General features: G+C 43.7%; 1 protein-coding gene across 1 annotated transcript in view; it reads left to right on the forward strand.

The window, feature by feature from the left end:
• Positions 1 to 6,597: 6,597 nt before the first annotated feature.
• MYO1E (myosin IE) overlaps positions 6,598 to 23,393 on the forward strand; it is a 76,920-nt gene continuing 60,124 nt past the window's right edge. The window contains 2 exon segments of the mRNA XM_058033553.1: positions 6,598 to 6,888; positions 6,891 to 6,902. Coding sequence (XP_057889536.1) covers positions 6,598 to 6,888; positions 6,891 to 6,902 — 303 coding nt within the window.

Genomic DNA, 23,393 nt, shown 5'->3' on the forward strand with positions numbered 1-23,393 from the left:
CTCCGCTCCGCTCCGGGCGCGCTGCCGCCGCGGGAGCGGCCGTTCCCGAGCGCCGTGACCGCCGGTGCGCGGCCGGGGCTCCGTCCGCCCGCCCTCCCGGCCGGCTGCGCGGAGCGGATGGGATGGGATGGGATAGGATGGGATGGGATGGGAGCGGCTGGGAGCGGGGCGGCCGCCGCAGGCCGGGCTGCGGGAGCGGGAGCGGTTGCCAGGACGCCGTCACCATGGGAACGCTGCCGCCCTGGCGGGGGGAGCCCTTCGCATCGCCCCCTCCTCGCAGCGATTGCACGGCAGCGCCCGATCCTGGCGAAGCGGGGAGGGACGGGCAGGGCCCGCAGACAGCGGCGCTCCCTGCGGCACGGGGGGCGAGCGGCGGGCACCGAGCGGGGGCCGTGCCCGCGCCTCCCGCGCCAGCAAACGCCGGCCTCCAGACAAAGTTCGGTGGTGACGAACAGCCGTGACTCTGAGTTTCTGGTGGTGCAGAGGAGCCGAGAGTATGACTGAAAGCATGGGTTTTTCCAGAGCATATATCAAATCCTGTCAGAACACATTATTAAAATCAATGACAAATATTATTCTTGTTTATAAAGTTTCCATGTTACATTTTCAAACAAGAGCTAACATGCAGCTTCAGTGAAACTTCATATATCACAGCAAATAAGATCCATCTGCTTCCACAGCAGAGGCGTGTCAGCTAAGAGAAAGTATTACTGGAAAAACAAAGTCCACAGAGGGTGTGTCTGCGTTCACTTTTGTTTCCTGCTTGTGTCATTCCTTGGACTTTGATACGACCACCTTGGGTAAACAAAATGTAAGTGGAATCTGAGAAGAACTTACTGCACCAGCTCACTCTGAAATAGCAGATTGTCTCTGATTTTAGTTAAACTCTATGCAAAATTGCATACTGTTTTATATGAAAACCACTGCAGGACTAAGGATTTGGTAGCTGTGAAGGATAAAAGGATTACACCATGCACACTATTGTAAAAAGCAAGGTGAGGTCTAAATCCGCACTCTGATTGACCTATTTATTTTAAAGTAGTTCCCACATCAAAGGATCAGGCCAGAGAGAAAACATGCCATAGGTGCTTTGAAAACTATGAACTTGGAGTCAAAAGACTGTAGGATAATTCAGCTTCGAATGAACCTCAGGAGAATCCTTGTCCAACTTCCTGCTCCAGCTGAGGTGATTGATGAGGCCAAATGCAGGGTTTTGTTCAGGGTTTTACCCAGCCTACTCTCGAAACCCCCAAGGATGGAGACTGTCCAGCTTTGGTGGATAGCCTGTTCTCATGCTTGTTGGCTGCTGAGGAAAGAACATTTTCTTTATACCTAGTCTGAACCTCTCCTGTTTATATTTGTTGTCTTCCCATAATGTGCCACTATGAAGAGTCTGAATTCGCCATCTTGGTGACTTCATCACAGATATCCCCCAAAGCCTGCTCTCACCAGGCTGAGCAAGCCCTGCATCCTCAGGGATCCAGCTCCCAACCATCTCTGGCCTCTGCTGACCTTGCTCTAGTTTCCTGATGTACACAGCTGTAAGTCCCTGAGCTGGCAAATATCTAGACTAACTTCATGTCCCTGTGTAGCTTTTGTGCACCTGTCTAGAGGTTTTTCCTTGATCGTAGCCCCTTGCCCAGTGTTTTCTTGAGTATGTATGTCTGCAGAGTAGGGCTTGAAAGCAAATTGTTAGTTAAAGCAAATAAATTGAAGATATTTGAAGTTAAAAACATAACATTTGTACCTCCTACTGCAATCTTGAAAATAACATGAAAATGTAGCTCATGCCTGCTTTCTCCCTCTCGCCCTTCTCTGGCAACAGTGTGGGCCAAGAGATAGGGACAGGGCATGTAAATTCTTGTCTGTTCTTACAGTCTTTCCACACCACCAGGATTTGAGGTGAATGGTCTTTGGTTTGACCCATACTGATGCTCTTTTCATCTTGTGTTATCAGAGACAATGATTTTTTGTATTTGTATCACTTTCTTGATGTTTCTAACTAAAGCAGTACTAAACTATTGTATTTTATATCATTACATCTTCAGTGTAACTCATATGAAACATAGAGATTTATTTTCTTAAAGGAAAATTCATATCATAATCATTTTATCAAGGCACAACATCAAGAATATTAATTTATTCTGGAGTCTTCAACTGTCTCACTCATTAATTGAGCCCCACTTATCCCATCACAGAAGTACAGAACAGAGCAATTTAGGCTGGAAGGGATCTCGGAGGGAACATGGTCCAACTTCCTGCTCAGAGCAAGGCTGATTTTGATGCTGGATCAGGTTGCCCATCATAGCATAATGTTTTCATCTTAAAAGCTTGTGTAATGTTGCAAAAAATCTCCCTCTGAGGGAAAAAAAAACACCTCCTTGTAATTTTGTTGTTGTGAAGGTACATGGCTCAGCTGCATTCAGTGGCAGGAACACAGGAGGCAGAACTCCTCGGTTCCCACGTCTTTGTGGATTTCTTCCAGGTTTATACCAGCCCTGCAAATAACAGCATTATTCATACGTTTTGGTTTGCAGTCGGAGAAAAATTCAACTTCCTGAATTCTAAGCATCTCTTATGTCTGAGGCTTCTCTTAATCAGATCCAGAGTGAAAGAGCCACGTGCTGTTTTTCCTCAAAAAGCCTCAAACCAAGCAGTGGATGTAAAAGGGCTGGTGACTGTTACTGTACTTTTTATTCCAGTGGTATTCGGATGGACACGTTGAACACGTTAAGGGCTTGTTTTCTGAACAGGAATGCTGCTCTCGTTTGAGACCAACAACAGAGAGGAAAGAAGAAATTCTATTAGGCACAGAGAGTTAAAGAAGGCTACAATGATTATACTATTTTCCAACCTGTCCCAATTACTGATTTCATCACATTTTAAGTCATAAAATTCTGCCTTTGTTTTATACATGCTATTTTGTTTCTCCCTCTCTATATTTCACAAGAAGAAATTGCTGAATCCATTTTTTATTTCTTATAAGTAGAATTCTTCATGCTTCAAGTGCAACTGAAGGCAGAGTGTAACCATCTACATTTTAGAAGAAAATGTTACAATCAGAAGTGTCTTTATTCTTTGGAAGGCAAATTCAGGATAAGACTACACTAAATTTTCAAAGTTTTCTTAATCTAATATAATTTGTTTTTCTATTACACAAGTCCTTCATCTTTGTAAGGAATACCAGATTATGTGGTTTTCTAACCAAAAGAATGATGTGTTGCTAAGGGTATTAAGCCTTATTTTAATAGCTTTCAAGCATTAATTAAATTATTAATTAAATTGTTGTGGTCAACAGAAGACAAATATGTGACTTACAAAACTAATTTCAAATATAGTCTTTAAGTAAGAGAAAAGCTCTGATTCCTTTTTTCCCCTTTGCTGTCATTTTTAGCCAGTTAGAATGCAGTGAGAGCAGTGCTTATTTCATTACAATTTCTAATCTTTTCCAGATTCACTGACTTGTCATAAGAGTTATTTCTTTCTCAAGCCACAATAATGTTTTTGGAATGGAGAGCAAGGGAAAGCTTTATTCTGTGGCTTTCCCAAAGATAAAGACCTTGCTCTTTTTTCAGTCAGTTTAGTCTTTGCACAGTTTAGCACCAGGCTGATCCCTGTTTGGTGGTGGCACACAGTGTTGCTCAGGCAGTGGGTAGGTGGAAAGGCACGTGTGAGTTGCCAGCTGCACCCAGTAGTCACTTCAGTGAGTGCTGAGCCTGGACCAACCCCTGCAAGTCCCAAATGCTAAGCTAATAAACCTCCTGAGACACTGAAGTGAAGCTTCAGTGAAATATTTCCCCAAAGCTTGGCACTAGTGATCAATATCAGGAGAATCAAGCAGTGCAACTGTTTGCAGCTAGAAAATATCCTCAAAATAATTCTTGATGTTAGCACTTCTGTGCATGAGCTGTAGGTGTTACTAACCAGACAGACTGTCAGACAATATATGTACTGAAAAAAAACTGATGGGACTTCTTGATACAGGGAATTTTTCTTAAATCTTTTCAAGTTAGGTCTTTGAAAGGTATCCTGTCCATACTAATGTTTTGATAGAAATGTCACCACTTCTAAGTTTTGTGCATCATTTGAAAGTACAGGGGTTCCTCTGTTAGGTGCACAGTCTGTGGTCATTGGGAGTGGGGCTGCTGCTCATCCCCAGTGGGCACAGCTGTGAGCAGCAGGGGAGCAGCACTGACAGCAATGAGCCAGGGAGTGCCCAGGGGCACTGACCAAGGGAACAGAGGGCACACAGGTGCAGTGCATCAACAGGAGGGGATAAAAGGCTGGGCTGAAGAACAAGAAAGAGCAGGTATCTGCAGCCTTCTGCAGTGATGTTCCTGTGTATGGGCAGAGGCCTGAAGCCTTCTGATGAGGTGAGGTGTTACTGTGTATGGGTGAGTGCTTGAAGCCTGCTGAAGTGGCATGGGGATGCTCTGTGTATTGTGGCTGTCTCAACTGTGGCATGTGCTGTGACATTCCTCTTTACTCTGCTGGAACTCCTCAATATGAAAACGTGGGTTCTGCCTTTCTCAGGGATGAATTGTACATTCTGGGCTGGAGGAGCCCAGGCATGCAGACCATTCAGGCACACCACCACTGACATTCAAGGGGAAATGCTTTCCCGTGCTTATGAGCAAGGATGTTGAATAAGTATCATTCAGTTAATACAGGCAGCTTGGGAATTAGAAGTTTTTCATTAAAATAAGCAGAATGTTTAAAAGCATGGAAAGAGTTTATTGTGAATTAGACTGTGCTTGGTCCACCCAGTGCTTAGCAAAGGTTCATGCAGATGCACAGCACTGGTTCTTTCAGCTCTGGAAATTTCGTTCAAAGTCATCCTGCAGTCCATGTAAAGTAGATGGACCCAGTAGTTCACATTTGTTTCAGTGAACCCTGGACCAGTTTCTTGGTTAGCTGGCCAGTGTGGATGCACTTTTTAACTATTCTTCCACAACCTTGGTTCTTGTTATTCATGACTTGTTATAAAGATGTTTCTATGTATGTAAACACACATAAATATAAATACATGTGTCTTGAGAAAACGAACCCACATCCAAAGCAAATAGAAAAACCTACAAAACCCATATTGATTTTCTATCTTCTGTTGGCCCAATATAAATACATCCTCTGGACTCTTGCAGGACTGTTTTAACTGCTTTTTATCAGCCTCAATTTTATGTAACATTTCTATGTTCAAATGAAATACTAGGCAAATTATTTTTGTTCTATTTCCATAAAACTGCTGTACTCACCTTCTGTAGATAATCAAAGTGTGAAAGCTATCTCCTGTGAAGTTCTATTACGACTATCAAATATATTTTTACTTTAATAGCTGTTGCAGGTCATGTTTGCTACCCAGCTATTTTTGCAATGAAAATATTACCTACCTCTCCTATCAATGTCAGCCAACATCCAAGCAATCCACTATGGAAATCCTAAGCTTCACATGATCAGTAATTATACAGTACAAGCTCAGCTGAGCTGAGAAATGTTTTGCTTATTCTTCAAAATCAAGGATGAAACATGCCCAAAGGACTGTTGTGTTTCATCCAAGCCACCAAAGACTGTGGGACATGAGAGGGGGCAGGTAGTTGGAGTTTTGTCCCATTTCTGTGTTGTGCGCATCAGGGTGGTTTGAGTTTGTAACACTCGATCAGCCATGTGTTTAATGTCTGCACCCCATCACATCTGTGAGGACAAAGCCACATGCTGAACAGCACTGTCCTTCCTCGGCTCTGGCAGATCAGGCTGCACAACCAGCACCTGGCTCTGAGCAGTCAGAGCAGTGCTCTCCTCCAGAAAACCAGAAGTAAATCTGCTCATGCCTAATCTCTAAATCAGTGTGGACACAAGTCTTTATCTTGTTCATAAAAACAATGGAAATCAAATATGTATATAAACTACTCCCTTTTTTTTCCAATAACTGCCCTTCTTTTCAATCAGAAATAAACTGTGCAGTGCAATCTATTGATGAAACCCAGGATCTTTACCCATTATGAGTGGTTTTCAAAGTGGTTTGGAAGCAGTATCAACATATGACTCGGGGTCTGGCTGTTGTTATGATTGTTACATTATGTTGTTTCCATCCGATTTATATTCTGGCTTAGAAGTGGCATTAGAAACCCATTAGAGCAAACAGCAGGGCTTCAAGCCTGAGGTGAAACGTTTGTTAACAGGACTACAGTAGCCAGCTTCGGGCGGGTTTATTGGTTTGATCCCGCAGAAATCGCAGCCCCTGAAGTTGTGCTGGCTGTGTTCTGGTCAGGAGCTGAGCATCGTGCAGCAGATGCCGGCTGCCTGCAGGCGCCTGGGCTGTTCCGCGTCTGTGAGATGCCTGTAGGAATTGTTTCAGCATCCCCCCGGCGACAAGATGCGTCCTGCTTCCCAGTGTTTCCAGGGACAGCAGCACCTTAGCTCTGCGGGTACGCGGGAGGAGGGCAGCGCACGCAGCACGCCGGTCCCCCGCCGGCTGAAGGCGCGTCAGCGCTGTGAGGGAGAGCTTCTCCCGGTGCTCATCCCGGGGCGCTCCAGCAGCAGCGGCCGTCCGGGCCCTGGGCCGGAGCGCGCGAGCCCCGCGCGCCGGGATTCCCTCAGGGAATGACGTCCCGGCATGCGGCCATTGGCGGCCCCGCGGCGAGTTCTCCATTTATGGACAGACCGGCGGCGCGGGGCAGCCCCGGTGCCGGCCCCTCGCCCCCTCCGGCCCTCACACTGCACCGCCGGCCCCTGCCCGCCCCGGCCCCTGCCCCGCGCCGCTGCCCGCCCCGGCCCCGCCCCGCCGGGAGCTGCGCGCGCGGGCAGGGCGGAGCTGCTGCCCCCTCCCCTCCGCCCGTCCCTCCGTCCCGGGGCGCCGGCGTGTCTGGGCAGAGCCGCGGGCAGCGCAGCGCCGAGGAGCAGCGATGGTGAGCGGAGAGCTCGGCAGGGGGCCGAGCAGGGCGGGGGCAGCTGTGGTGGGGCCGGGGCCCGCGGGGCAGGGGCGGCTGGAGGGCGGCTGTCGCGTCCCCCTGGGTCCCCTCGCGCGGTGCCGGGAAGGGGCCGCGGCAGCCCTCCGTGTCCCGCTCCTGGCCAGGGAGCGGTTGTGTAACAGCGCCGGCCTGTGGGAAGCCGGGCCATGCCAGGCACTTGGCGAGGGCCAGTGGCTGCCGGCCCTGCGGACCCGGGTCGGTGCCTTCAGTCTCGTCCCGAGCCCGCCCGTCCCATCGCGGGGCGCGGGCAGGGCCGGCGCCGCCTGTGGAGCGCCAGCCGCGGCTGCCGCCCTCTCCCGCCGCTTGGCTTCTGAAGGTTTTGGATGTTGGTGTCCTAGGGTAGGAACAATCTCCTGGTAGGGGGACGGGAGTAGTACAACAGCAGGTGACGCCTCTGGTTCAGGGGGCGCTGCCCGAGGGCTCTCGGCGGGCAGAGCCGCTGCCCGCGCTGCCGGGGTCGCTCCGGTGCGGCGGCGGGAGCGCTCGCTCAGGTGTGCTGCACAGGCGGCTCCCGAACCCCGGAGCTGGGGCACCGCCGCTGCTGGGCTGTGCGCTGCTGGGTGTCATGAGGGGACGCGATGTCAGGAAAACATCTTCAGTGCTGGACTGAGGGAACATTGAGGTTCGCAGGTGAACCTGCTTCGTCTTTAGTAATTGCCTCCTGATGATTGATAATAGCTTTCATCCTGAGGTAACCCAAATAAATATTGTCTACCTGTTACACAAGAACTAAGAACAAGTAGCAAAGAATCCTATTTGGTAATAAACTAGGCTAAAATCCATAACTTTTAAGCAAGTAATTTACTTTAAAATTTACTCTGTTCTAAAGCAGAGTACCAAAGATCTGAGTGTTAAGATACTTGAAAAACTTCTGCAGTATTTTTGCTAAAGCTTAACTAAGGTTGAGATTGAAACTAGACTGACCGGCCTAGTTCTTGTGTATTCAGAGCTTCACTCCCTTTCACACCTTTTCAAGGATGCCTTTCTTATTGCTATTGCCTCTGCTTTGACTTCCTGAGGCAAGTGAAGTTGTACCTGGTTACATCTAAGTGGAGGAAGGTCTTTGCTTTAAATCAAGCATTGCAGAAGTTAGGAAGCTAAAACATCTCTTGAAGTCGGGGATATTGATACCCACTATGTCTTATAAACCTGGTTTTGGTAAGGAGCTTTGAATAGGATAGGTGCTTGTGTTCCCTGGGGGTTGATTGTTTTGCCAGGTGATTCAGATCAAATCGTTAGCCTTAATCTTTGCTTCTCAAGAACCTGCTGTGTGACAGACACCTGTGGCACATATCGGTTAGCAAGAGGCTGGGTCATTGCTTACACTGCTGACATGTTAAGTGGGGTTGGAAGTCTTTGTTGCAGGTGCTTCAGGTACATCTGCCTGTTACCAGTAATACTTCCAGATCAGTCTGTTAGTTGATCTGCTGTGGAGTCCATTAATTCCTTTCTAATGAAAGGTTTTAATCAAAGTAGTTTCTGTAAATACACATAACTAACTGGCAGCATACTCTGTGAGATTTACTTTAAAATAAGGTAATTATTTTCTTCCACAAGATACACTTTTTAAGGATGTATTTAGACAATTGTTCCCCAACTTCTAATTTAATACTGAAGTAGTTTTTCACTGTATTATCTCAAAATTATATGAATTGCATTTTTAGATTATTGGTAAGTAATTATTACCACAGAACTAGAAAATAATGTTTCTGAAAGTGCTGCTTTTCCAAATAATTTTGCCCAAACCATTGTTTGATAGTCATTAGAAGGTAGTATTTTGTAACTTAGTTGGCAGAAGGATTGCCTGGCAGGACTTAGAATGACTGCTGATGAACATGAATCATGTTACTAATATCCTGAAACTTTATACTCATTCTCTGTGCTGTATAAAAAACTCCCATTATTCCCCTTATTTTTGTCTTAACAATTTTGATGTCTGGAGGGTGAAAGAAGCTGAATGTTACAAGTGTTTTGTGTTTTCTAAATCGAGTCTTTTCTGCCTTATCTTCTTCACTGTAGCCCTCAGAGTGACCCTTCCCTGTTTGACAGGGTCCCCAGTGCAGGGTGCCGAGCTGCCACTGACCCAGGTGCTGTTGGTGCTTCTGGGGCCACCTGATGGAGCAAAGCAGGTCCTGGTGTCACTGCTCTGTCACTGCTCTGTCACTGGTGCCTTGGCCAGTCCCTGCCATGGCGCACTGCCCCACCCAGCTCAGCTGGCACCCTGTGAAGCTCTCTGCACTTAGCAACATGTCTGCTCCTTTGGGCAGGTTTATTTTTAATCCAGGTCGATATCTGTGTCACATTAACAGGGTGGTTTCAGGAGATCTGCCAGCATGGAATGGGTGAGCTGTTCCATGGCTGTACATGGCAGTACAAGGTGGGAATGAGCAACAGAGGGGCAGAACTGTAGTAAAACTGACAAGACTAAGGAACAGCTGGCAGCTTGAAATTTTTCTCTTGAAATGCATCCGTTTTGTTGGCTTTGTGTTTCAATGTTTTAAATTCAAAATTTAAAAAATCCTAAAACCCTCCAACAGCTTAGCTGGAGGTTTTAAGTCTTCAAAAACTGGGTATTATGTCAGTGCCAAGTAGTCCCACTCCAGTGAAGGACTCTATCCATAATATTCAGGAAGCCTCATGGTGAAACTAAGCTGGAACTTGCTTGAAAGGGAGCAGGAAAGTCAGCTGAACTTTATGCCATGTTATGTTATACTGTGAATTAGAACCTCATGTCATGGGGTAGTTCATGGAGATGCATTGGAGGATCTGGAATTGGATAGAGAGTCTGTACCACATTACAAAAATTATCTTGGACCTTTCATTTAAAGTAGCTCTTTAGTCTTCAGGGAAAGATTGTTCCCCTGAGTACTGTCAGCTGGCTTTGACTCTTCTAAAGCTAAAACTTTGAATGTCAATCAGCAAGTATGTTCTGAGACATAAACTGCTACTATATTTAGAAAATAAGCCAACCACAAAAATCAAATAAATGCTCCACCCCAACACAATCCATCAGTGATCAACTTTGCCTGCTTTTGCATAATCTCTGTTCCAGAGAACTTCTGCTGAGGTTTTGTACCAATTTGTTGGGCAGAGAAGGAAAAGCTCCCAAGAGAAAGCAGGATCAGCAGTGTCTGGATTAGCTCACAAGTTGTTGAGCAAGCCAGAGTTGTCTAATGTACTTATGTTAAAAAAACCAATGTGTTCCTAGGTTACCTTTAACCAGTATTTCAGTGCTAAGCAATTTTCTGTAACACTGCAGTCAGTATGTGCATTTTATCTGGGTGTACTTGGTTCTTCTAGGTTCCATCTCTTCATCAAGGACAGAAGGCTGATTTTTAAAAGGAAACATTTTTATAGCCCCACATTCCTGACATCACAAGAGGGCAGATGTTTATAGCCCAGTCCAGCAAGAAACTGAGGATGTCTTGACTCCATGTAGTGCCTGTGAAAGTCTGCATGACTGACTGGATTAGCCTGAGGGGACTTGCTGGCCTTTAGGATTTGGTTCTGAAATAATGAATGTGTGATGGGAACTGGGACCTTATACTCTGTTAAGTCTCTTTTTCCTGCAGGGAAGTCACAGGCAAGACAGTGATGCTTCTGTATGTGAGGGGTGCTTTTCTGTCTGGTGCTGCAGACAGCATCCTCAGCTCAAACCTTGCTTTCTGCCAAGTGTGGGATCCTAGGGAGGGTAACAGCATGTGCTTTGCGTTATGGCTAGAGGTGCATTAATGGAAAAATCTTCCAGCTAGATGATGTTTCTTTCTGGCTTATATATAAAATATACTAAAACACAGTAGTTCTTGACGTGTTTGTTAAGGCATGCACTGTGTGCATGCTTGCTTTTGTTTCTAGTTTACATCTCTAGAATGATTATGGATATATTGTGTATGTTAGAGCATTTTTCAGAAGACACTAATGCATGCAGAATGTTACTCAAATACAACTTTTGCAGTTCAGTTGAAAACTGAACCTGTGATTATGTATGTATGTAGATCTTAAGTAATTTTCTCATCAACTCTTTTGCCTTCCAGATAGGTTTTTTTCTTTCTACATACATAACTAATTGTGAAGGAAATGGGATGGCAATGCTCTTAGTAGTTTAAACAAATTATTCGCAGCCACTTTTTTTAACTTAAAGGAATAACATTCACCAGTCTCACTGCGTTGTTCTTAAGGCATTACTGCACATGTGGCATGGGTGAAGTTAAAACGAGTTTTGTCATGGTTAACACATGGAATGTTAAACTTTTATGAGTTTTCAGTAAAATCTTAGTAATGTTCCCATCTTAACATGGAAAGTATGCTTGCTACATTGCTCAAAACAGTAAAAAGTTGTACATCTCTTTACAGAACTGTTATTATCACCTTTTGTAATAATTTAAATTAATATGACTTCATAAATACCAGTATATTCTCTTCTCAGTTGTAGCAGTTAGTCTAAAAGTGTAATTGATCTAAATGGTCATGCCTTGCTCTATCCAAAGTATATTATAAAGAGTAAAAGTTTTGGTATTCCTAATTTCAGCATCAGGAGTATGAAATTCCTGCGTGTTTGGATTTGTATTCTAATATACTGTGCATGTATGCATTGATGATACTAATGTATAGAACATGTAAATAAACATCTTCAGAGTCCCAGAAGAATCCTTTGTTTTAATAAAGCCTAACTTAGTTGCTGCATGTTGTGATGAGGAGAGGAGGAAAAAGATAGATATTCTTCCTCTTGGGGTCCCAGCCAGGCTTTGCCAGGCTAACTCTGGGAGTGTCTGTCCTGTAGTTGCCTGAGGAGTTCAGACACAGATCATTGGAGTTCTGCTGATGGAGACCAGCCTGGGCCTGGCCTGCAAGTTGTCAGGCTTTTGCTTACCTTTACTTCTGGTTATTGCCACAATAAATGGCTTATAAATGATAAATTCATCTGCTTTCCTTTTCAGTTTTGTAAAGCACTCTTGTAATGCAATCCTTCAGTCTGCTTTTTTTAGGAAGCTGCATTCTAGATCTAGGTGGTGTGTGGCTACTGAGTGGCATTAAGAACTGTGTTAGAAAGGGATTTTGCCCCTAATGAACAGGGGTTTTGTTCTGGGAGTTTACCGTGCTAGACTAGAAGCAGAAAAATTGAAGCAGTTTTTGGAACTGGGAGGAGTGTGTATGTGTGTGTGCTACAAAAATAAGGATTTGGGAAATATTTTGTTTCCTCTGTAAGCACAGAAATCCAGGCATAGGCTTTGGTAAGAAAGGGTTGGCTTGCATTTCTGGTAGCTCTTTGGATCAAGTCACTTTGTACTATCTAAACTCTCACCATGAATAAAAGCAGGAAAGTTTACCTCAGCACAAAAGGCTGAAACTTTGAGGGAAAATCATATAAAGATTCTCTCACACATTTTCTCATCTCTTGGAGGCCATTCACTTCTTCACTACCTGTGGTCTGCCAGGGAGCTTTTCTGGTTGATGCTGGTCACTAGCAATCGACCAGCCTTGTTTTCAGCTCTGATTGAAGTAGATTTTTGTACTGCTCTGTATGGGGAAGTGTTCCAGGTGTATGGGGTGCCTGCTGACTTTTGGAACTGCTGTAGTCAGAGGACTCTGGATGGATCTAGTGTGTTTGGCTTTTATCATTTCTACTATGTCTGTAAAAGTGTTTGTAAACATCAGAGAAATATGGCAGGAAGTAAACAGGAATTTTCTCTCTTCAGATGAGAACTGAGAGCTGTCTCTGAGGACTTGCTCAGACGTTCATCTCAGCCGCCCGTGGTACTCCTGGGGCAGCTTGGGTGTGAGGAGCTGTAATTTAGTCAGACCTTCCTGGGCTCGATTCAGTCTTTCCCATCTCCTACTCCCTTCCCACATTCCTGAGATGCCAGTTACTGTCCTGCCCAGGAAGTACGGTTGTCACTCCTCCTGACTCATCCTCATCTTCTAGCTTTCCTATCCTCCACCTACTGCTTTCCTCCCTCACTTCTTCAGAACTGACTGCCCCTGGGGACACCAGGTGTGCAGTCAAGCCCTGGCAGTGCATGGGATCTGTTCTCTCTGCTTGACTGAGTCATTGCTGTGATCAGAAAAGGTGTCTTGGTCTACAGCTTTTCCACACGCTGAACCTCACAGGTGTTTTCTGCCCCTTCTATTAAATGTGCTTCATATAAATGTGTAAATGGCTTTGGGGTTTGATGGTGTCCTCTACACAAGCAAGTACATCTAAACCCAAGATTCTGTAATGTAAACACCCTAGGAAGAAGGATGGTTGAGGTTTTTTTGCGAAGACACAGCAGCATTTAATTGATACTAAAACCATTCATGGATTGGGTTCATAAATTATAAAGTGTAATTTTTATGAAATTCTGAATTTAATTTTTTTTTGTTGAAATTGAAAGTACTTTAAACAAAACCAATGTGAGAGCTGACAAGGAAAGCAGTGTTGGCAATTGGAACATGAGTCAGAGCTATCAGAAGTGATGCCTATTGGGAAGCCGACTTACAGGTGCTTTTAAAGTACAAAGGCTTATCTATTAACATATAAGTTACATTAACATCACTAAATGTGAACTTGAAAGTTAAAGCCAGACATTAGCAGATCTTGAGTATACTTCTGATCAACAGTGTCCTGGAAGTGTCAGAAGGATTATAAAATAGATCTGGTGCTCTGCTCTGCTGTCATGTGTGTGATTTTCCAGCTGCCAGAAGTGTCTGGTGAAAGCCACTTCTGGCTTTCAGGGGATCAGTGCAGTGGCTTTGGGATGGAGTGATGATAGATGTTTTTCTTTAGACTTCTTCAAAAAAAGGGGACACAAATAGTTTATGCAAAAACATGTGCTTCTAGAAGCTATTTTCATGCTTTTTTCAGCAATCTGAAGTCTAAATGAGAGGTTTTTGTTGGCATCCCTCAAAGAGGATTAGCAGTCTCGTAGTGACTTGCTGCACTTGTCCCTGTACAGGAAGTGTGGGGCTTTTTTTCTGTGCCAGCTCAGAACCACTCACTGAATCACTGTCATCAGCTGAGCCTGAGTCTGTAACCACTTCTTGGTCAGCCTTGTCTAATTTAAGTGTTGAAGTCATACTCAAGTCTGAACAATGCAGCCTGATACCCTCTAAAGCCAGCAAAATGTTTTCAACAGCTTTAAAGTCTTTCCTGCTTGTGTCTTATAAAATATGCTGCCTGGTGTTTGATCTTGCACCCTAGGACAGTCTTCTGTTTTCAGTCTGACATTCCACAACATTTGTGAGGCTTTAATTCTAGGCAGTTTACCAATGCACACTGTTATCTTTTGCAGTGATTGATGTCTTTTCCTGTGCTTTGAGCTGGATATTGCTAATAGCAGAAATACAGAAAGATGGAAATTGGAGCCTCTTGTTAGTAATGTATTTGCAGTGCCAAGCGGTAGTCAAGAACTTGTCTCATCTTGTTTTGTTTTGTTTTTTTTTCCCTGCCTTGAAGGATACAAGTCTGCACAAATGCCTAAGTGCTTCCAAATTTGCTTTTGCAACCCTGTGTTATTCACAGCTTTGTGAAGAAGTGTGCAGATGCAAAGTGTGCTTTGTGCTGCCAGCACATTTGGAGTCCCTGGCACTGTGAGCCCTGGGCTCTTTGGTAGCTCTTTGGTGTGGAAGTGCTGCTGCTCTGAGGGGTAGCAGGGACATTCGGAGGGCAGAAGTTTACCTGGGTGTTGTGAACATCTGTGAGCTGTTGTGCTGCTTCTGGCACACACTGTTCACCTCCTGATCACTTGGGTTTTGGCCTTGCTGCAGGTTTGTGATGTATGAACCAGAAAACACTTCTTTTGCTAACGTGAGGCATATTAAAGGAGAACTTTTGTTAAACCTAATCTTAAAAGCTATTTCATGGGACTCAAAGCAAGTGCATACTTTTAAGTATTTGTTTATTCTTTCACTATTTGAGGAGCGTTTGTTTTGTCCATTTATTAATTCTGAAAGATTTTTTTTTCCTGTACTGATACCCACCTGTATTCAGTATATTCCTAAAGAAAAAGAAATGTGCAAAAGTATTTATAACAGTAACTGAAAACAGTCATACTAGAGGTAAATTAAATGGGGAATTAAAAGTGTGGTTAGATTCATTCCAGAAAGGATATAAAGCTACAAGCCCACCCATTCTTGCTTTCAGAGCACAGAGGTATAAGCTGTCTACATAGTATGAAGTAGTAGATAAATCTATGGTATCTTCTGATAAGGCAAAAGAAACATGGATTTTGTGTAATTATTTCTGCTGTCTAGCTAAATATAGATTGTTTTTGAAGGAATCAATGATAGGAAGCAATCATCTAGGAAAAAATAATGAGTCATGGGAATCCATAGTTATATTAGACCCTTTTATTGTACTTCTGTATTTTTGGTTGACTCTTGATAGTGCAGTTTTTATGAGAGCAGTTTAAATGAATACACTACTCCTGTCAGGAAACTTCTGATATCTTTCCTACCATAATTGGAATTAAAATTTGGCTACAGTGAAAGCTGATGTATTATTAAGCATGATTTTGTTACCTGTAGCTTCTGTACCATGAAATATCCCACTTCACTTGTAAATTTGATTTGTTCTTGAATTCTGAATTGGCTGAATCCAAGAAAACAAATATTTGACTTGGCCAATTAAAATATAGTACATCCACTAAGAACAGAATTACTTCAGCTGGATTTATTTTCTCCACTTAAAAACTGTGCCTTACTTGCAGTCATGTTTCCAGGACTTGATGCTCTGTTGTTGGTAGTCTGCAAAGCCTTTTTCAGTGCTTCCCCTCAAGTATACACTGGGAACTGCTATATTGGTTAGTAATTGCTAGGTTCAGCAAACCAAAGTTTCCTACAAAAACATTCTGGTCTTTGCAGTGGAAAAGCAAAAATAGCTTCTCAGAGTAGAGCAATTTGTGTGTTCAGTTTTTGAGGGGATCCTGGCTGATTTTTGTGTATCCTGCAGGACTTGAGTAGACTGAAGTAAGGTGCCTTTTTGGAATTGATTGGTCCTGGTGGAGCAGGAAGCATGAGCCTCCTGCTATGGAGGAGCAGTGTAAACCTGCTGAAAATCTATTGCAGAAGAGCTAAAAATGCCTAATTCTGTCCTGAGCTGTACCAGCCTGCTGGCCATTGTTTGCTCTGCTGTGACTGTTGGCTTTGCAAGCATCTCTTCCTGCTTTTTCCTGGTGTAGCTGGGAGTTCCTAATCCTTTGCTGGTGCCCCGGTGGCACTGGCACACAGTGCTGCTGTGAGGAGGGACGTTCTCCTCCCAGCTGAGCTGGGACTCCACAGCCCTTGGGCATTTAGTGGCCAGAACTTGCCAATGGCTGAGGGCAAGGTCCTGGCAGGAGCAGTGGTCAGAGCCCTGCCAGGACCCAGGGACTGTGTTGGTGTTCCTCATTATAGGAAGAGACTGCCAGCAATTAGAGGTTGCAGTAACCTCCACAGACTGTGCTATTTGGTAAGGTTTTTAAAGAAAGATTAGACTTGACCCATGGAAAAAAGTGAACTGGGATGTTTTGTAACAAATCCTGTTATGAGATCCTGTTATGGCTCTATGTATATCTGTAGAGGTCTGAGCTGAGGTTTGGCCTTTAATGAGCAAAATCTTGAGCTCCATTTGAAGCAGAGTTGGGAGTGGGCAGAATGACTTCATTGTAGGAGAGGCCACTGCTTTTGCTGTTTTGCTGTGCTTTTATTGTTTTTTGTCTCAGCATTGAGTTGCAGCCACAGAGTTCAAAGCATGAACTGTTTTCAGATGAGAAGGAAGGCAGGGATAGGCCTTCAGCACAGCAAGTCAAGTCAGAGGTGTACCTACAAGTGAAAGAGGACTTGGTTGTACCTCAGTATCCAGTGTCTGAAACTTGAGATTATGTTGAGTACCTGATTCTAACAACTGAGCCTGGTTTCTTAAACAGCTTAGATATTTGTCTATAATTGTGACTCTTGTCTCTCAGCATTCTGTAATATATCTCTGCATAGCAATAAAGGATTGGATTCAGTGTATTGGAGAAAATAAGAATTTGCTCAATTTGATACTTGCTTTAAATAACAAATCAGCATATATTCTGGTATGTGGTCAGCAAAACTTAGATTTGATAAAACTGAAATGGCTTCTGTTGTGATTTTAAAACATATATGCAATAAAGGAGATTGATCTAGCTTGAAGCTGTCTTCAAGCACACAGAATATGTGTTCTCTATACCTACCCTCCAGTGACTTTGACCTTGGTCTCAGGAATATGTAATGAAGTGTGAGGCTACAAAGAGGTTGAACTTCAGTAGCACTGAGAGAATGGATTAATCATTTCACTATTGGTAACTGGCAGCTCTAATGTTGAGAGGAGTACTTGGTTTGCCAGTACCAGTGTCAGTAACCCAGCTGACTGCTACAGGAGTCATAATGTTCCCATGAGTACTGTTTGTTAAAGCATTTCTAGTGGTAATAGGAATTCTGGTTCCAGGGTTCTTAATGCCTGAAATACCAGCACACCCAGTCCACAGAGACCTGATCTCAATATGCAGAGTAAGTTCATGACCAGCAGTGGTTTCTTCCTGTCGTTTGTGTTTTTATTCTTGGTACATTCTAGGAGCACTTGAGAGGAAGTGGGGCAGTGGCTGCTTATTCCCATATTTGGTATTCTAGACAGAATGGACATCCTAAGGGAGAGAGGTGATCCAGTGTTCCTGGACATCTAACCTGCCTCCAGCCAAGGCTTAATCCTGGCAGAGTCTCAGGGGTCCATTTCCTTGGTGGCTGTGCATGGTGCAGGTTCTGCCCAGAGTCACAGTCATGGTCGGTGGCACTCGTGGGGTGCCTTAACAGAGGTGGCTGGCTCTTCACAGTACTGAAATCTTGTATTTACATGGTTGCAAATCCTTGTTCTCCAGTGGAGCTGCCATTGGTCTGCACATTGGTAGTGGTGTATTTTGTGTTGTAAAGAGTTGGAATTAGTGAGTGTTATTGAGTACTTTAGTGAAATGAACACTTAAGTATTTAACTGTGGAAAAGGAAACAATATTTATAACATCAGCCCACTTGCATCTCCTAACTTTCTCCTTGGTATTTTTCCTTAGACTTTTACTGGAAAAGGGCTCATGTCTTCTGTACAGTTTTAGGAGTGAGCAGGGGAACCCCAAGCCCTAAATCTGCTTTCTTAAATAGTCACTATTAAAGCTATAATGGGAAGGAAGCAAATATGATATATTTCACAAAAGCATTTTAATCACTGACAGTGTAGGCACTATTTCGTGCTGGAATAGCTGGCTACCTTATCTGCTTCCATGCAATTCACCAGTAAAAAGACAAACTAAGGACTACAGAAATTAATCTTTATTTCATTAGTCCTGAGATTGACCTTTTCTTGTTCCTAATTGCAGCAGTCTGTACTTGAATTGAGACTAAATATGTTCAGCTGCATGTGTCAGAATGGCTAAAATTAATCCTTTATGGACACAGTCTTGACAGAACTAAAAACCTCCAGTTCTGAATAAGAAAGGAATGTCTGAAAACGATCCAGAAGACTAGAACGTAATAGAGAGTTTCAAATCCCTGTTTCAGTGCCACAGAATAAGTTTATAGACTTGAGCAACTGGTTTTTTTCCCAGAGCTGAGCACTTCTTTTGGGGAGAGGAATTTCAGAGCTGTTTATTCTGAAAAGAGGCACAACGGTGTGAAAGCTGACAAGTGCTGAAGCAAGTCTGTTTGGGCTGTACTGGCAGTACAGGCTGTACCCTTAGAGTACGGGCAGGTGCTTCATAAACCACTGAGGATGCTGTGATGGATGTTCCAAGGTGGTGGTTTGTAATGCAGGAGTGTGTTGTTACCACAGTTAATGAATTAGTCATGAAGAGCTATTTAGTCTGACACACCTCGAGAGTGTTCACCTACTGAAATCAGGTTTTCTTTTGTTCAGGTCATTTCTTAATGCTGCAGCAGGCTGAGGTGTTTTTGCACCTGAGGCCATTAGGTGACTTTTCCACTGGACTTGTCCCATCTGTGGGTCTATTCTGAGACCAGAATACATTTAAAATGCAGCAGTCAACAAACTTTGCCGTGCAGCTCTGCGGGGGGCTTATCTGAGTGTGGCTGGAGTCCAGTCTGGGACTGGGAGGGACAAAACAAGCAAAACTGGTCCTGTCAGTTTGACTGTGACCACCGGTTGTGCTTTGTACTGGGTCTCTGATACTCAGAAATGGTTAAATAGCTCTTAACTTGGGGGTTGGGAGTAGGGGGGAAACTTCAATCAAAAACCAAAAATACCAATATTAACTTCTACTGTTCTAGAAGCACTTAAGATGCTGGGCAGTTCTTCCTAGTCTGCACTTCAAAGTATGTAGGTGGAGAGTCAGTAATTGTGATGTTAACTACCTGTGCTGAGGTGGCTGTGGTCATTCATTTTACATCTGAAGCAGACAGTATAGAGGGAGAATAAACATTTTTTTTAAAGGTTATTTTGCCTGGTAACTACACTGACATCTTAAATGTGGCAGTCAAGGTTTTTATGGTGTTTGTTTTGGATTGTTTTTTTCCTGCAAGCCTTTGAAAATATTTTATCATCCTGCTCTTTACAGGTGTGGAGTAGTTGGTTAACTTTAAAATTCTAATCCTGTTGCTGTTTGCTCATTGATAGTGCAGGTGTACAAACAGGAAAAGAAAAAAACAAAGGGGAAATTAATATCATCTGATTGCTAAAACAAAGCAGCTCAAATTTAGTAGCTAAAATTATGTTCAGGCTGGTAACAGGATACAGTGAACAATGAAACTACATTCTGTAGCTAATTGTGTCCTTTTAGGGCTTGTTTTGGAATTTTACTTGGCCAATTGAAACTCTTCAGGGGAGTAGAAGTCAGCCTCATTTAAATGAACCAACCTACTTCTTTTGCATCACACCTCAGTGAGATGCCTAGGCTCTCATTTCTCTTTCTTTGTATTTTTGAAGACTTTGGAATGTATTCAAATAAATAAAACTTTTTTTTTTTTAAGGTGGTGTTTTAAGGCAGGGCAGGTCAGGACACTAACTGTTAGAACTGGCAGGTGGGGGGAGTGCTTTTCTGTTGTTCTATCCATTCACTACTATGGCTGTAGTAAAACATGCAGTTTTGCCTCCTTATTCCTGTTCTGCCTTCCAGTCTCTAGTGTGACAATGTGGGAGAACCTCCCTGAGTAGCAAAGCTGTGCAGAGCCTTTGTGATCACTCTGTGGGTGTTGTTCTGTTCTGGTGCTGTTTTAATAAGGATGGAGTGGGGAATATATCTGAGGCATGTCCCTGACAGCTGCCATGGACTGTGGTGTGGAGCTCTTGTAGGAGCCTGAATTGTCTATAGGGTGAGAGAGGAATGCTCTGTGCATAGTGCAGACTGTGTTGTGCCCCCTGTGAGGGAAATGGGACTTGGTCCACAGTAGGCTGAGTGACAGAACTTTGTCGAACAGGACAGAGAATAAGGGAAATAAACCTTAGAGGGAATGGTGGGAGCCTAGTCTGGTCCAGGCAAGCTGCTTCCAATTTCCATGTGAAGTTCTGCTCCTTCAGCTCTACCTTAGTAGTGCTCTTTCCATCTGTTTATAAGCCTTTAATATTGCTGATGGAATTGGTTCAGTCTGGCACCTTCTCTGATTCTAACCTTGTATAGGAAATGTCTCTTACCCACAGATCAGCAATGTGGCTTTGAAATATCTGCCTGAATCTGGTCTTAGCTTTCACCTTCTATAGTTGCCTTTCTCATGCCTTCTCTTCTCTAACTCTCAGCAAGCCTTTGCAGGGGTCTTTTGTCTTCATCTGCAAATGCCAAAGGAAAGGACATGCTCCATTTCATTACAAGCTTTCAGGGTGATTTTGGGGGTTTATCCCTTAAATGTTTTCTGTAATGATGTAATGTGATGTCTAAGTTATGCTTTTACTGGTAGTTCTAAACAGGTTTAGGCTTGCTCAGGCAATGGTGTGTGTAAACATTGGATCATTTTTCTGGTCCTTTTTAAAGTGCAGATTTTCCTGGCAGTACATACTACAGGGAAACTTGCAGTGAAATATGTTGTATAAAGGCAAAGAAGTTCTGTTTTATACTTTGCAGTAAGGTCATGGAGATGAAAATGCATGTACAGATGTACATTTGTAATTCATGAACGTGGATATGTGACTGTCATCCTATTACTTAAATGTCTGTATATGAAACAGGTGACTTTAGCAGTAGATTACAAATATTTTTTTATCTTCATTAGTCCTTAAAGCTACTGCTGTCGAGTGTCGGACCATTTTCCAAAGTGCAATAAAAGATATCAATAATTGTTCATGAGCACTAAATAGGCAGAACATCCCTGAGGATAGATCTCTAGTAGGAATCTGTGGAATAGCTGGTGTATCGCACACGAGTGTGTGTTAGAAGATACATGCAGGCTGTCACTGAATGATTTAAAATGTAGAGCACTTCTGAACCTGCTGTTAACACTATCTAGAAGCAATACAGCTGCCTTACAACTGGACTCAACTTTTACTTGCATAATGTGGCACCATTTTCCACCACAAATAACCAAAACCTCTTACTCTTTATTTGCAAGATTTGGTCCCTTTTGATAGCCCTTCTGCTAAACTGGGAATTACTGACTCATCCATTTAAATTACTGCTGTTGTTCTCTAGAAATCTGGGCTTTACCTGATGCTCTTCCATGCAAGTGGTATGTAAATCAACCCTTGCTAAACATTGAGATTTGACAGGAGCAAATTGCAAAGCACGATAGCTGCAGGCTGCCTCCTGTTCCTCTTGCTGTGTTTTAGCAGGAAAAAAATTATTCTGGCAGCCAGGCATTGCACAAGGAGTATGCAGAAGCACATCTGCTTATCTAACAGTCTGATTCTTTAATCTACAGATTTTAAGAGATGTTTTCATTAGCTGGATGAGACATGCTTAGCTGCATAACATAGTTGTTCAAATTAATGTTTTGTGAGGGAAAGAAAAAGGCACAGGCAGGTGGCTGGGATGGTTGAAGATCATCACACACATGCCTGATGTGTGATGTCTTTTTTCACTATATGATACATAGAACTGTGTGTGTTTTGTAGAAAACAAGCTTTTCTCACTGATGGGCTCGGGTTTATTTGAAGTATGGTGACTACCCTGGATGTATGTACAGACTGGAGAGTGAGAGGCTGGAGATGAGCACCATAGAAAAAGGGACCTGGGGTCTATCCCTGATAGTGAGCTGAACATGAGGGCAGCCACGAGGGCCAGGGGGCATCAGGCCCAGCATCAGCAGCTGGACAAGGGGGGAATTGTCCTGCTCTGCTCTGCATGGGGGCAGTTCTGGGCACCACAATATTGAGCTGTGTGAGTGTCCAAAGCAGGGCATGAAGATGGTGAGGAGCAGCTGAGGGCACTGGGTCTCTTCAAGCTGGAGGAGAGCTCACTGCAGGTACAGCCTCCTCGGGAGGGGAGGAGGAGGGGCAGGCACTCATCTCTTTGCTCTTGTGACCAGTGACAGGGCCTGGGGGAATGGCCTGGAGTTGGGTCAGGGGTGATTTACTTTGGACCTTAGGGAAAGGTTGTTCACCCAGAGGGTGGTTGGGCACTGGAACAGGCTCCCCAGGGCACTTGTCACAGCACCAGCCTGACAGAGTTCCAGGAGAGTTTGATCAATGCTCTCAGGCACATGGTAGGATTCTTGAGGATCTGCTGTACATGGAGCTGGACTTTTGTGTACCCCTTCTAACTCAGGATATTCTGTGATTCTATGGCTTTAGAAGAGATTTTGAGAATGGGAATTAGACTCCCAAACCTGTGTTCCTCAATGACCAACCTCAGAGATTCAAATCCCACCTGATTTACCAAAAGGGCTGAAGCATTCCTTGTGTATCTTTACTCCCTTTTCCAGCACTGCCTTAAGTCCTCCAGGGCATGGTGCCCTCAGTGGGCCCCACTGACCAACAGTGCTGCTGCCCTGGCAGGATGGAAGCAGTAGGAGATGGTGTGGCTGAGAACTGTGAGCTTAGCCTGACTTCACTCCTGGTTTGCAGCCACCTCTGAATGTTTCACTAATGTGTGAAAATGTGAGAAATGCAATCCAAAACCAAACAGACTTTCAGTAAGTTAAACTGAAATGAAATCAATAGACATTTGAAGTATTAGAATAAGGTGTTACAGTGCTGCATATAAAAGCTTAACAGGAAACTGTGAAGTGGGGTTATTCATCTACCTATTAAAAAGCCAGACTAGATGAGGCATTCCAGTGCACCAAGGCTTTGGGTTATGTTTCTGCATTTAAATGCAACAGGACCTGCGGTAGGGACTAGTTTGTGTTGTTTGTAAACAGTTTACAGATTTTAATAAAGAACAGTTCCTGCCATTGTGTTCTTTTTTATTTTGAAAAATGTAAAGAGAAAACCCTGAGGTTTTCCTTAGCAAAGGTGATTCTGATAGCTTTCATTAATGGGGTTATTAACAAGGAGTGAGTTTGAAATACTAAAAATTG

The sequence above is a fragment of the Melospiza georgiana genome, chromosome 13 (assembly GCF_028018845.1).
Source record: "Melospiza georgiana isolate bMelGeo1 chromosome 13, bMelGeo1.pri, whole genome shotgun sequence".
NCBI lineage: Eukaryota > Metazoa > Chordata > Aves > Passeriformes > Passerellidae > Melospiza > Melospiza georgiana.